The sequence below is a fragment of the Falco rusticolus genome, chromosome 11 (genome assembly GCF_015220075.1).
Source record: "Falco rusticolus isolate bFalRus1 chromosome 11, bFalRus1.pri, whole genome shotgun sequence".
Taxonomy (NCBI): domain Eukaryota; kingdom Metazoa; phylum Chordata; class Aves; order Falconiformes; family Falconidae; genus Falco; species Falco rusticolus.
Window position 1 is genome coordinate 27,327,086 of NC_051197.1, and position 15,916 is coordinate 27,343,001.

At 39.0% G+C, this 15,916-nt stretch overlaps 1 protein-coding gene across 1 annotated transcript in view; it reads left to right on the plus strand.

Moving 5' to 3' along the window:
• Positions 1-15,916, plus strand: part of KIFAP3 (kinesin associated protein 3) — a 71,188-nt gene that overhangs the window by 35,197 nt on the left and 20,075 nt on the right. Inside the window, exons 14-18 of the mRNA XM_037404245.1 lie at positions 317-482; positions 691-816; positions 1,223-1,321; positions 2,756-2,841; positions 11,624-11,813. Of these exons, the coding sequence (XP_037260142.1) occupies positions 317-482; positions 691-816; positions 1,223-1,321; positions 2,756-2,841; positions 11,624-11,813 (667 nt within the window). The remainder of the gene's footprint in view (positions 1-316; positions 483-690; positions 817-1,222; positions 1,322-2,755; positions 2,842-11,623; positions 11,814-15,916) is intronic.

Sequence of the window (15,916 nt, forward strand, 5' to 3'; positions counted from 1 at the left end):
ATTTTTAGGAAGAGGACTCCATTACTCTTACTAACACAGTATGGTGTTCTCTATCTTCTTTCCCTTATTTTCTAACAGCTTTCTCAAACTGTATGTTCAGTAGGTACTTTTGGAACATCTGAACAAATGATCCACACCTCTTGAAAGTGAAAGGAAGGAGAGGAAGAATGCTGAAATGTTTTCTTGGGTTGTTCTTCAACTGAAATTGAAACTGTTATTAGATGTCCTTCTGAGAACTAGTTTTGATCTGAGAGTTGTGAGTTCTTCAGAATCGCAGATTATTCACCTGTAGTGTGTGTTGCTGTATTTTCTTTAGGATTACGTTGGTGATTTAGCAGCTCAAATATCAAATGATGAAGAGGAAGAATTTGTGATTGAATGCCTGGGAACACTTGCAAATTTGACCTTACCAGATCTGGACTGGGAACTTGTGCTGAAAGAGTACAAACTGGTTCCATACCTCAAAGATAAACTTAAACCAGGTCTGTCCAAAGTTTGGTTAGTCTTTCAAAGTAGAGTCTCTTGAAAAACAATTAAGAGTGCTCTTTTAGAGGAGAGTCTGTTTACCTTTGTAATTTGTGATTGTTTGGGGAAACAGAACACTGAAGAACAGAATCATATCTATGGATAAATACAGAACGAGATTAGGAATTTCTAAGAGGTAATACTTTCTGCCTTCTGACTTACCAGGTTCTGCAGAAGACGACCTTGTTTTGGAAGTGGTGATAATGATTGGAACAGTTTCTATGGATGACTCATGCGCAGCTCTGCTGGCTAAATCTGGAATCATCCCTGCACTCATTGAGCTTCTAAATGGTATACTGCCATGTTTGGCTCTAGGTCTTATTTTTCAGAGGAATTTAGTTGACATCTGTGCTGTAAGTGAATGCAGCATTCATTTTCTCTTGCAAGCCAGGGGTAGATGTTTTGTATATGAAAGGAGGAGCAATTACTCGGTTATTGATAGAGAGATACTGACTAGTGGTCTTAATAAATTCAATTTTTCCCACATATCAACAGCTCTTGCTGCAATCTGTAGTCTTTCTACTTGACTGGAGCAGGGAAGAAAACACTAGTTTTGTGTTATCAGGTGAAATCTCATGCGTAACACTGAACCGTCTAGCTGACATGTAAAAGCTGCACTTGCTCTAAGCATCAAGAGCTTCTAGTTGTGAGATCTGAAATTGTGGTGTGTGGTTTCTTCTTTTTTTTTTCCTTGCAGCTCAGCAGGAGGATGATGAGTTTGTCTGCCAGATCATCTATGTATTTTATCAGATGGTCTTCCATCAAGCCACCAGAGATGTCATTATCAAGGAAACCCGTATCTTTTGAAAGATTAAATATCTAGAATTGCAGCACTTAATTTGCCATCACTTATGTTTGGCCTATATTTCTCTTGCATAAACCTTCTGATCTCAGAGGTTTCTTTGTAAATGGTTTATTTCACCTGAAGAAAAAAATCCAAGCAGCCTAGGCTTGTAGATGGACTGCAAGATTAGTAGTTAAGGTTAAGAGTTAGGTTTGCTTTGAAACAGGGAGGGGCATAGGAGGGGGATCACTGGACCAGATGACCCATTAGTTCCTATCCAGTCTGATTTACTGCATGAATTTGTTTTGCAAATCATAGTCCATAAGTAAAACTTACATAGAGCATAGCCATTGCGCTGCACCTTTATATATGTATTGCGTAGTCTGAAGTTATATGCATTAAAATACTTTAATAGCGGTTTTCTTCTTTCAGTCTGGACAACATAAATAATGCCTGCTCTGTATTTTTTGCACACACAAATTTGCAAATTTGTTCTTTGAATTTTATGTTTTGCATAAGTATCCCATCTTCTTCCCACTGTGGACACTTCGATTTCTGTTCCTGCCTTTCCTCTTTCTCCTTTTTCTGCCTGTCTGTTGATGCCTGAATCTGTTCTTTGCTTTCCCCATGTCATGGATTTGTTAAATTCGAATATTTTTAAGGGTACTTGTAACTCCTATTCAGTCTTTACTACTTATTTTTTCAGTCACTGCTGATGTCGAGGTCATTCAGGTGATACAAAAACTACAGATAGTGTCACTAGCTGTCTTTATAGGCCTTAACTGAATGTTAAATTTTATTGAAACATAAAGAATAGGTTGAATGGAGCCCTTGTAGAGATAGCAGATTAATGATTGCTTTGCTAATAATACAAAGATTACTTCTTAATGTCCTCTTTCATTTAACCTCTGTGGAATATCTGAGAAGCCATTTGGGATGTTGTTCTCTGCCTCCCATTGAGACTCCTAGGTGGCTAGCTTTGAAAACCAAAAATAATTTGCATGTCATTTTATATATGTAATGATAAAGCACCAACATGTGAATAATGCTTTTCTGACTCAAAATGAACAATAGTAGTATTAATGCTATCATTTTCGGAATAGATTATCCTCAATATTTTTGAGGCAGATGCATTGGAAACTTTTTTTTTAACAGTCTCAAAAGATTAAACCATTTCACAAAATATGTGCCTTTTGGGCTAACACGTTGGGTGCATGGATTTCCTGTAACAGATCAGAATGTTTTTCTCTTTGTAAGGGACATGTAATATTTCAGCAATTTTGAAAAATATTTGAAGGAAGGCTGCTGAACTTAGTATGTGATGAAAAATTCCTGACTATGGTTCGTAATGAAATTTGTAGTTGGAAGAACACAGGGATGTGAAAAAAAAAAAAAACAAACCAAAAAAAACCCCAACAGTTTTTGTCCTTAACAGTTTCTTTCCAGAGGCTCCAGCATATCTTATAGACCTGATGCATGATAAAAATGCAGAGATTCGCAAAGTTTGTGATAACACTCTGGATATTATAGCGGTAGGTCTGATGTTTTTTGTTTGTTCATCTGTCCTTAAAGAACATCTTTACATGAGATGATTCTAAAATAACTAAGTAAGCAATAACTTGGAAATCAAGAATATTGTTCGTGTGCAACTTCCTAATCACATAGGTAAAAGGTAAGTTTTCATGGGACAATGACAATCATTAATCTAGGCTATGTAGCAAACTTCCAGAAAATGCATATATGCTTGGCAAATTCATACCCGTTAGTTTTACGCTACAGACACTTTTAAAGAGTGCTTTTATACTTAAATAAATTAATCATATTACATAAGTATGTCAAGCTTTCATTATTTCTTAGTTCTCCAAACAAATGGCTCTTGTTACCCAGCAGCTTTTTATTCAGCTTTTGTACATTGCCTGATGCCAATATTTGTTTCAAAACGAAAATGTGGGCAGTGATCCTGAAGCTGGTTGTTTTCTGCTGGGGGAACATTCAGTGTAGCACTGAACTTTTTAATATTGTCTTCAGCTCTTGGATAGGTTTCCTTTAGCTACATGGCTTAGTTTGTCCAACTATACATTGATCACAATAAACTTCTTGGGACAGTTGTTTTGTATTAAACTACTAACTTGGAAAAAAGAAAGAATACTAAATTATGAAGTGCTGTTGTGTTATCGGTTCTTATAACATGTATAATCTGCTTCTGGGGATCCTTGACTGCAGCAGCATTAGTATTTTCTAGCATGTTCTTCATTGAAGTAAAGACATTGTGAAACTAATTCCACCTAAAAGTTGCTTCTGGCCTTCTGTTGACAAAAAGAAATGTCACCATTTTGTAGTGTCTTGGGAATGTACAGACTGTGCGTCCTTTTGGATGTAGAGTAGCTATAATGAAATCCAGTCTTACAGCCAAAGAGAACTTAAAGGCACTGCTCTAGACTCATAGTTGACTCCCTTAATGCTTTTTGTATCATCTGCTTAGTTTCTTCTGTAGTTGAATTAAGCATATTGCAGCTTGCACTCTGAAAGATTTGATACAGTTGACCTAATCTATGCTGCACAATACTATAGTCTGTTTTGGCTTTTTCTGTTATACTCATTAGTAATGTCTTCTAACTTGAAATTCATCTAAGAAAAAGTAAAATGACGTAACACTTTCTGTGTTGGAATTAATTTTATCTGGCTCTGGTTTTGCTTCATGAAGGTATGGAATGACAATTACGCTCCACTAGTTAGTGGCAGAGTTGGTGTTGACGTCCGTTAAGGGCAAGATTTCAACCAAGATGAGTTTGTACTTACTATTTATGATGGACGTCATGTTCAGCTTACCAAGATCAGCTATTTCCAGGGACATCTCCAGTGAAAACAGTAGATTCTTGTCTTCTGGGTGAGGCCAGGCAATCCAAGTGTTCTTTTACCTTGGGGCCAGTACAGTTTCCAAGTGTCTCAGGTGTTGATTTCTTCATATGGGGGAGCTTTGCAGCATGATACGCAATAGCATCTAGGTACTGAAAAATTTTGTTAGTGATATTAAGCAACATATATTTTAAGAATCAAGAAGAATAAACACATTAAGTCATACCTTTATATTCAATATTAACATCTGAAGTAAAACGCATTTGGCTTTTTTTTTTTTCCCTCCTAAGAAGAGGTATTCTTTATGCTAGCTGTGAGTAAATGAGGAGTGCTATGATAATGGATGAGAAGGGCTTCTTGATGTCTTGCAAAAAGCACCGAGCAGGACTTCTATGACCTTGAGGAAGAATGAAGGGAGAAAATGATGTGGTACTGTTCTTACTGGTGGTGGGGGAGAAGATATCAAGCACATACTGAGAGTAGTTTGTGTGGTGGTAAATTACTTTTTTCTTTGGTTGTGGAGCAGCGCCATACTTAGAATGGTGTTCACTGGTAAATTAGGAGAGTTCCCTTTCTGAGAAAACCCATTATCTTGCTGCTGAATTATAAATTGCATAAACCATGACCAACACCATGACCCTGTGGGGGAGCACTATATGCCCTCTTTTCTGGAAGGCTAATCACTAACTGATTCCTTTCTTGGCAATGTTGTGAGCTGGTTATGCTTTGTCTCCCAGTACCAAAAAATCACAGGCAAAAAAGGCAACAAATTCTGGACGGTGGTGGCAGAAAATATGGAACAGTAAGTTATTAGGACCTCAGATCTCGGTAGGTGTTTTGCCATTCAGCTCAGAGGATATGGTAAAGCAGCCTGCAAACACCGAGGTGTTTGGTCGTGTGGCAATTCTACCCAACTGGTGCCTTCTGAGGTGTCTGAACAGACATAGTGTCTAAGGTTGAAACTTCTTATCTGTGCTAAATCCACACAAAGAAAAACTTAAGTTTTCAGTCTTATTGTTCCGTACATGCTGACAGGATTAGTTCCTCTGATGATGGAAATCAGAAACTAAATGTTGGAGAATAGAGATTTGAAAGTAATTTCTTCTCAGGGAAACAAATGCTTCTTTCACTCATCAATAAGCTCTATATAGTGTGATTGAAATAACACTGAAGAAAATCAGATGCCTTATAAGCCTTAGGGGAGATATGCTTTCTGTAGTAAAGTAATTGTCACAGAAATTATGGAAATGTTACACTAGTGATGATTTGTTTAATATAGCTTGGCTGTACTCTGCCATTGATGAACTGAAACAGATGTGCTGCTTTAGCATAGTATGTACTGGGGAGTCTCAGCTTTGCACTGCTAGAAGCAACATATCCCTTTTGTCAAAAAGAAAGTCTGCGTTGATAATTCAGGAATGCTTCAGTCTCCTGTCATGTGCAGAGTCTTGACACCAAGCAGCTCATTTAGTGTACATGTACACCTAAAGCGGGACAGGTCCCGCCTGGAATCAGCAGCTGGTGTAGGAATCTCAAGCAAATAAAGTTCCCTTTTCTTCTGCCTCAGAAGCCTGGACACCTGCCACTCAACTTGTGGAAAGAAATGTCAGCTTGATCAAAATGGCTTTACTCCGTTCACCACAGACAATATTATCAAGAGCTGATGGGGTTTTAATTTCTTGGGTTTCTCATTCTTTTTCTGCTCCTAGGTCAGTCTTATTGCAGTTAAATGATCTTCCTTATTTATTCAAAGGATATATAATTAACCATAACCAGATCCTTGGGCTGTGTAGTCTGAGTCTTCCCCCTCCCCCATTTCCCCCCATTTTCCTATTCAATATTTTTACAGTTCTGAATTCAGGCTTGCTGTACCATCTTGTTTCTCTTATGTTCAAGAACAGATTGTTTCCTGCAGAAGTAAAACATCATCTAGATAGCTACGGCGTTGTCCACTTGTTTTAGGAAGGGCCTCATGCCTAAGGTGTTTTTTCAGCTCTCCTTCTTTGCCCCAAGTATTTGTAATGAATGCCAAATACTTGCCTTGTGTGGAAGGCTGTGGTAATGAACGGGCTTGCATCTTTGCATGTTAGCTAAGTGCCGTGACACACATCCTCAGTGTTGGGAATGCTGGAATTTCACGTAAGAAGCAGGAATGTGCTGTGAACCCTCAGTGCTCTGGGGTTTGGGGCCAGCTCTGTTAGAATCAAGGAAGAGCAGACCATAGGGATTTGGTGTGGGCTTTATTTGAATAGGCAGTGTACTCTGAAAATAGATAACCTTTGACTCCAGCTTGGTGTCCTCTTTCCGTGAAGGAGTGCTGTAGTCACTCCAGGAAATAAGGTTCTCCCTTCACTTGTCAAGACTTCCCCTTTCTGTGGTGTCTCTTGTTCCCCTGTTATCCTCTTAACAATCATGAATACAGCGAAGTGGGCAGAGAAGAAATGTGGGGCTGCAGGCTCAACTGCTGACATATGTTTTCACTGATCAACTTCTGCATTGTTAAATTAGCAATCAGTCAGCTTTGGTGCTGGTAGCTTACAGCATGTGCCCAGCAGGAAAGGCTTCACCAGGACTAGAAGAGTAACCTTGCTGCAGGCAGCATTAGATAGAGCAGGCATGTCCTGATTGTTTTTTGTCTTCACATAAACCCATCTTGGACAGATTTCCTTCTAGCATTGGTGCTTGCTCTTTGCAGTTGTAAGACTAGGAAGGTGAGCCAAACCACTGATCCGTGTTACTTTGATAACAGCTTGCCAGTTCTCCAAAGGGAGGGGGGGAAGTTTCTTTCTTCAGCTACGGACAATATAGGAATTCTGTGGATGGTATGCATTTTAGCACCTGAATTTAGGGGGCGTGAGTGTTTACTCTTTGCTCTGCCTTGTCATTAGTTCCATATCACAGGTTCCTGTTGGCTTCCCATCAGAATATATTTAGTGATGAACCTGATTGTGAAGAAGTGGCTGTGGGTTGCACAGGTGTAAGTGGTAGAGGGGATTTTTTTTTTTTTTTTTTGTCTGTGAATGAGCCCTTGGGTGGTACTTACTCTAAGGTCTAAGGTAGGTGTCGTAGACACCTGCAAAAGGTGATCCATAACATCTGTTTCTCCTCTTGGTTTATAGAGGCACATAGTTCAAATGACAAGCCTAACTTTTGGATAGCTAGACAAGATAAATCTTTTCTTTCTTAAAAAATGGTTAATTTAACCTTTCCTATAAACTGTATGTTTTAGGGATGGTTAAATAACGAAGAATGTAACATATTACCAAGTACAGCCTTGAACATAATGAGCATTCTACTTACTGTATAGCAGTTCTAGTTTAGTATGAGGAATCACATCAAATGAACCCTATTACAGACCCAATTAAAGGGCAACCACATTAAAGTGAAAAGGAAAATCTGTTTTTCATCAGCTGTGAGAGAACACAAAGCAGATCTGTGTAGCTCTATGTTATCCTATAGTGTGTTAATCAGATACAAGGTGTGACGGAAGCCAGTGACAAAGGGGACCCCTGATAGGGAACAGACATGCTCTGATAATAGGCCAGTTAACGCTTCATAATATTTCAATGGTTCAGTAGTAAACAAAGTTGGAAGTAGAACTTCAAAAAGGATGGCACATTCCTTGCAGAGTCGAACCATACATCTTCTATGACACTTTTGGATTTATGGAAACCGAATGTTAAAAACAGTGATGTCAGGGAGCTCCGGAGAGAATAAAGTCAACCTTCAGGATTCCTCCTTTTATGTTTCTGAACATGCAGTATTGGGGGGGGGGGGCAGGCAGGGGGTTGGAGAATAGGCACATTCTGTCCACCTTCTTGTTCTCCCACCTACCACTTTTCTAGTAGCCTGACATGTAAAAGGACTGGAGGGCACAAAACTATATTTGCATCTCCATGATGTTTAGTTTTCTGGTTTCATTTTTGCAGGAATTCCTTAGTAAGGAAGGTGTTTTTCATTGCGTTCAAAAAATAAAATAACCCAACCAAAACTAACAGACCCACACAAAATAATAAAAAAAAGTTTTTAATAGCTCAAAATATAATTGCTGGAAGACATGCTGTGTTTTAGGGAATTGTTTTGCTCTAAACTTCTTTAATTTGGTTTCTTTGTGCCTTTTGGCTCTAGTCCTACATTTACAGCTCTTCTTCCATTCTGGTGTTATTCCATTAATCACTTACCCAGTGGTGTTTCTGCACATTTCTGTGGAAAATCTAGAGAGATATTTCTGATCTAGGAGTACTTAAATGAACTTTTTTGTGCTGAGGTTATATAAATTATTCTAGATTAGTGCAAATCATCCTTTTCTAGGATTGCTGCCAGAATGAAACTCTTGACAAAACTGATCATCTATTTAACTCTGGTGCAGTCACTTCTTTGTCCTTGTTGGTCATTCACAGTGAAATGCAAGGTACAAATATAACAAAATAGCCAAACCTCCTGAAGAGGTAACTTGTGGTTATTTTTTCTTTAAGGAACGTGCAGTTATGTTCAGTCTTAGCAGCTGTTAATTTGCCATTCTGTTGCTAATCCTGTTTTCCAAAATTGAATGATCGAGGTGAAATACCTGGGGGTATTAAGCCTCTTAATGGGATGGGAAAAGTAGAATACACAGGAATATTCTGCCCTGTTGTCATACTCTGAAGAAAAAGTCCATTGGGCTCAGAGAATGTTAACTGATTATTTGTTTTTGTAGAAGGATAGAAAAAGTTCATGTCTACTTGTGACAGACATTCAGCATGTTCAGACAGTGGTGTGGAATGAAACAGCCATGTCGGGCAAGTGGGGTTCGTTTAGGGTTGTAACTTTGGGAAGATTGTTTTCAATCTGTGTTTATGGTAAACGTGAATTAGGTAATTTAGCTGCTGGCCTTTCTGCTTTTGAGAACTTTTAAAGATAAACAAGGTAATGTGAAAGGGATTCAGCTTTCCCACAGATTAGTTTAGTTTGCTCTGTGTTAAAACTGTTTATTTTCCCCCACTTCTTTGCAATCGTGATTTCTGGAGTAGTTTTCTTGAGACTGTAGTACAATTTTTGGCAGTTACAAGGTGTTTCTGTAAATCTTGTAAGTTGGTCGCAACTGCTGGAGGCTGACATAATAGATAGCCCACCGTTTAGCGCTGGCAGATGCAGTAAAGAAGATGTTTCCAAGATGCTGGTCAAATGTCATCATTGAAGGTCATGCCTTTTTTTTATTAGTCATTTTGTAAATCTTAGTGATGAGCTTGCTTTTTCCAGGGAAGCTCTTGTTTTGCACTGTTATTTCTAGCCTTTCCTTTTAATTGAGTGGAAGCGAGGGAAAAGATCAAGAGGCTAAGAAATAGCATGAGATGTTCTTTTCCCAAACATTTCCAAACAGTGTGTGGCATAGGTATGTGTTCGTTGGTTTGGGGTGTCTTGTTTTTTCTTCCTCCCTCCCTAAGGTTGCTGCATTACTATGTGGCTGACAAAAACCTGGAATTTTGCTTGAGGCCACTAGGCACTGAGAATATCTATAGGTCCCACAGATGATACCTGCTCTGTGTATGGAAGTTATGCAGGAGACCAGGTTTTGAGCAGGATTGCTTGTGTGCCAGGATGGTATGGTGGTGAATTAGAAAGGTCTAGTTGAACAGAGGTGGAATTGGAGAAATGTAGAATAATGACACAGACTGATCAGAACCCTGGACTTGCAGGTACTTGCATGAGTGTCACATCAAAAGGGAGTTTACATTCTGTTTTAAGCTAAGAGAAACAAACTTGCCATTTCTCCAAGTAAAACAAAGTTTAAAACCCCACTGCCACAGGATAAGGGTTTGTGGTTGCACAATACGAGATGATTCCCCCATGAAGTCTTGGATGCTCTAGATGCTCATTAGCCATGTCAGAGAAGCCTCTGCCAGAATGACGGGGCCAGCTGGTTTTTGTGTTACCGACCAGTCAGAAGGGTGGAAAATGCACAGGGCAGAGAGTGTGTTACCTGTGTCAGGTTAATAGCAGTGAAGACAAGGCAGGTTGAATATTAAAGTCAGTTTAAATGCTGCAGTTCCGTCTGTAGGGGTTTCTGAAGCTTAACCTGAACTACTCAGCCCACTTACTCTGTCTTCACTGATCTTTCTTGACCTCTGATTATGGGCAGATCTACTCTTGCACGTCTTGCTGGAGCAGTTTGAGAAATTACCACTTCTGCAGCCAAGGCATTGTCACTAATTGTGTGAACACTCTTCATCCCCTTCAGGGCCAAGTTAAACAGATTTTTAAAACCTTAAACTACTCCAGCTAGATCTCCAAGGGAAGTCTGTCCAGATCATGTGTTAACCAATGTGAGAGTTGAAGTTCAATTTTTCTCACCTTTGCGGTTAGCTTAGAAGACAACAAAGTGGGACCTGTTCTGCGAGGGTATTTCTTCCCAGAAGTAGAAACACTTTGGTTATGAATGTTACTCTTGTTCATAATCCTCTGATTAAAAAAGTACTAACCATGGTGCATTATTTGTGAATCTTCCCAAATTGATAACATCTGGAGATTTCTGATGTTGAGGAGTTTGCTGTAGTTAGCTGTGCCCTATCTTTCCAGTAATATTGAGAAACTGACTATTATCCGCAGGTCTGTGCTCCCTCAGTGGTAATCAACAGCCCACATAGGCTGCTGTGTTTAGAAGAGCCTTCTAAATAGCTGATTGCAGCGATCGTAGGCTGTTGCTTCCTTTTGATGCTCCTTTATATTGAATATCAGATCACTTGAGTGCAATTAGGCTGTAATCCAACTGAAATTTCATGCCTACATTTTATTTCCGTAGTGGCTGGAACCTATATCCTGTTTTCCTCAGCTTTCTGGAGAAGTTCCTCTGAGATTTTTAGTTTTGTATCTTGGATTCCCATATCCTCTTTATTACAAATGTTGTGTACCATTTTTGTGGGTACTTGATATTAAACATAAAAAGCCATTATAAAATTTGACAAGTTGAAAATTAAATCCTGTCTTATTGGAACTCGTGAAACAAAATCAAGACTTTTTGTTTTATCACAACCTTCTTTTGTTGTATTTTCTAGTAACTAGTTGTCCTATTGAATGCTCATCTAATGAGGGTGTAGAAGGTACTTGGCCAGTGTTAGTAATTAATTACTGAAATCACCCTGAAAATTGGCAGTAATTGGCTCTTCCTGTTAAACCAAATGAGGAGACTATGATGACAGAACTTCCCTGCTCAAAGCAGGAGTTTTTTCTGGATGACATAAGGTTACAAACCATGAGAGAACGATTGTACTGCTGCATGTACAAAACCAGAATAATGCCTAGTGCTTGCAAAATAATTCCCTGGTTTGCTCCAAGTACTCTGCAAACTGAATAGAGGATTTAAGTCACTGAGCCCTGAAACTTGCCTATTTTGCTGACATGCAGATCGTCTGCCATTTCCTGTTCAACCAAGCAGCTTTGTCTATACCTCATTCTAAAATTCTGTGGGGTGATTTTTAACAGGAATATGATGAGGAATGGGCTAAAAAAATCCAGAGCGAGAAGTTTCGATGGCACAACTCTCAGTGGCTGGAGATGGTAGAGAGTCGGCAGATGGATGACAGTGAGCAGTATCTGTATGGCGATGATCGTATTGAGCCCTACATCCATGAAGGGGATATTCTGGAAAGACCTGACCTCTTCTACAACGCAGGTAAGGCAGCATGTATTAGTGTTCAGGACTGGGATTGTTACCTCTGTGTTTGGAACGGGAGCTTGACCTGGGGCTGTAGGGAGAATCCCCTGACTCGGAGCAGTGGGACAGCTACCCTTTTGTGTCACTGGGAGCAGCACTGACATGTGCCAGCCAGGATGGGCTTGTCCTTGTCAGGATATTAATGATGGGTTGAGTACTGTTTGTCAGTGATCTTAAAAAGTGTCGCACGTCTTCAGAAAGATGAGTAGACCTATCAGAGAGCTAATGGACCGTGACAACAGATTTGAATAAAGATGGCCCAGCCTTGTTCTTCACACTTATTTCTTGTGTCAAAGCTTCTTTGCTTTGCAAACACAAGCCCTTTCTCATCCCTGTTAAATTCACAGATATGTGATTTGATGTTGAATTTCGTTCTGTCTCATGTGTTAGTTCTGTAATGAATTTTTATTGCAGATCTTGATGAAGGACTTTAGTTGAGCCACATCAAACTTGTAGGTTTCTTAGCAAAGGCAATCATTCCATGGTTTTAATCTAATCTGTTTGTATGGGTTTTGCTATCATCTATCTAGGGAGGTGTGTGAATCTCCTTTGTAAATAATTTTTTTTTCAGTTCCTCATATGACAGAGCTTGATTACTTGACAATTTGAAGTTAGCTTAAAAACAAAAACAAAAAAAACCACCCCAGAATTATTCTTAAGAGTAGTAATGTTCTTGTTTGAGATTAGTGCTAAGAAATTTTCTAAATAAAAAAGGCTTCTCATCATTTTGCTTAGTCCTATTAGTAGTGCATAATGGCACAGTTCTGGGGGATCTCGGGTGGCATCTGCTGTCTGTCTCCTTTCATAAAGATTTTGTAGTTCCTAAGAAAATAGAAGTTACCATACTGGATTAAGACACTGATGTATCTAGTCCAGTATTCCCAGCTGTTTCAGAGGAAGGTTAAAAATCTCTGCAGGAGACAATCATGAAATAATTTGCCCACCGGATAAATGTCTTCATAACTTTTCATAACTAGGAGTTGGCTTATGCTCTCAAACTTGTGGTTTTATATGCTTTTCAAACTCCTGGATGACTGTGTGTGCATGGATATATTTTTTCTAATTGCTGGGTTTGAGTATGTGTTTTTTATTTTCCACAGAAGTGTCCAGTCCTTTGCTATGAAGCATGAGTCACAAAACTCTGCGACTCTGGATGCATTTGCAGGAATAGTAATAAGAAAAACAAACCCACTGAAACCCATAAGCTTTACTTGTAGTTGCAGTGAGAAAATAGTTGTGCGAGATCTCGGTAGCATTTCAGAAATTATTCTCAAAGGATATAAGAACTTAGGCATTCTTTTTCTTCTACTTTTAATTGCATATGTCAGCCATAGCAACTTGCTTTTTTAGTGGTATGTTTTTTCACTTTTGATTCCTGTAGCTTTATCTTGCTCTTCTAGACCTACAAGGTTAGCAGTATGAGCCATGTGTGGTATGGTACCAGGGTCCTTTATTACATCAAGTCTCCTTTAGGCTACCTAAATTAAAGATGTGCCAGCGTGCCTGTTGTAGTCTCCCCATTACAGGCCTTAATTATAAACCTTTGCTTATTTCATAGGGCCACTTTTTTTTTTTTTCCCCAATTGTGTGAGCTAGAGATGGAGTGGCACCAGTAATGCTGAATTTCCTGGCTTTTAATCATTTATGTTACAGGCTTAATGTTATTTGAACAAAGATTTTTGTGTTGGAATTGATATTTGACCAGGAAGGAGAGGCAGATTTCCAATGATATGTTCTGCAGATGTTTGAAAAGTGCTTTTGTTTTCAAAGGCATAAGAGTAGGTGATTATATTCAAAATACAGGTTCACTTCTCGGGTTCCTTCTGACAAGTGCCAGTAAGGTGTGCTGGATTTATACTTTTGAGATGTGGCCAGAGGGGACATAATATTCCTTTGAAAAGGCTATGGATTATTGTACCAATCGGAGTAGGCGTTTGGGTTTCTGAAAGACAAAGAATTACTTAGTCAAAGAAATAACAAAAATACAAGTCTTTGTGCAGTCGAAATTATCCTATATTTCAATTTGATCATTTTAGAACTGACCTGCACTGATGGCAGCTGCTCAGTACAAGTGCCTCCTCAGCAGTAATAGTTCTTAAGTTCACCGATGGCAAGATGAATTCGTTATTGCAATGATACACCAGCATCTCTCTTGCATATTAATTTAAACCTACATGAGAAACTGGGTAGAATCTCTGAAGTTACCTTTGTGAGCTCGGTGTCTCTCTTGTTCTGGAAGTACATAACCCTAATTTATGTTGAAATGTACATAACAACAGATGTCCTTCAACTGTGTAATGATATTATATGCAGCTGATGCTATCCATGTGCATTATTCATTTTCCCATAATTCATGTGAGCCATAACTCTGAGTGTTATGGCTTGAATGTTAACACTCTTGATTGAAGACACTTTAAGTAGTGGTAGCTCTAGCCTCAGAGTTAAAAGGTAGTGCTTCCTTTATTAGTGTAAAGATAGATGTTGGGTTTAAGTCCCTCTGCTTTCAAATAAGTTTTAACCAAACCTGACTGTTTAAAATACAGGCCCCTAAATTGATTGATCTGAAGTGCTTGCAGGTATGAAAGTGCTAATGTTTTCCCTCACTACTTTTCTGTGAAAAATACGGAATAGGTGGTGAGATAAGAAAACCAGGCACAAGTGTTGTTAATAGCCATTTCAACTTGCCTTCCTCTTCTTTGGTCGTTTTACATCCGTATGGTATCACAGGGCCCTTGCGTCTCGCTGAACATGCTGAAAGACAGTAATACAGATCTGCACCAGATTACTTGCTTGTCAAGGAGTACTTTTTCACATACTGTATACACATGTATACAATTAGAATGTAGGCATGTACAGCTATCATATGCTGCTAAAATGTAGTCTGATCATGGCTAGCATTTTTCATTTACAGTCTTGCGTTGTATTCAGTCACTTTTCTGTGAGGTTCTACCTTCTAAATGAATCTGTGGCACCTCATCAAATGTCTGTTAGAAATGTAGATGTGTCAATTCTGTTCCTTTTATCATTTGTCACTATATTATCTTCAAAAAACGTCAGGTAAATTCATAAAGCACAGGGAGATTTGTTTGAATGCCTGAGTAGTCATCTCTAAGCCCTTGTGTCTGTAAGTAACTTTCCACTGCTTCCTGCACAGGCAGCTTTAGTAGTTTTGAAACCACAGAGGTTAAGCTATGTGGCCTGTGACTCCCTGGATCTTATCTCTATTTCTTTAAAGTGGGATGGCATTTGTAACTTCCTGGTCATTGGGAATCTCTCTCTCCTTTCTGCTAAACTATTAAAGTATCAGTCTGAATGTACCTGTTGCTGCCCTGTTTTTATTGGGATGCTTTCTGCGCTACAAGCCTGGGATCATTTTCATACAGTAATGGAGACAAACCAATGTAGGGTCTGTTTTAATGAAATAACTCATTTTATCTGACTAGACCTAATACTAATTACCAAGTAAGAACCGTGCCCTTTTAGTATTCACAAGAAATGTGTTTTGTGAATGGGAACAGGAAAGAGTTAAGCTGTGCTCTCATTCAGCTGGGGTCGGTTCAGTGATTTCACTTCAAAGACACTCTGGACTTAAAACTGATGTAACAGAGGGAAATGTTAGCCCCCAGTTTTCTTCTCTTCCTTGCAAAGCAAGTGGAGACTGTGAAGCCTTTAAGGAATACTACTGGCTTTACAGATGTCTCCATATGCTAATGTTTTAATACAAAGGAAGCAAAAGAAAACTGTAGCCCATGATCTTCAGAGGATATCATGTGGAAAGACCACCTTTCAGGAAATAGCTAGAAGACATGAAAATATGGGGGAGATGAAAGAAGTAGGTTTGAAGTTGCTTTCCTGTTTTTCTCAACCAGTTTTAAGAGATACAGTGGTGAAGGGTGGAGTCTGGTCAATTTAGACCTTTGCTGCTTTTCTACTTCTGTGCTGCTGGCCCAGATTGATGTTTGGCCCCTCTCATTACCTTTCCTCTGGGCTCGCTTTCATGATGGGGCAGACAAGATGAGTCTTGATAAAACCTTTACAGGTCTGAGGAATAAGGGGTAAGA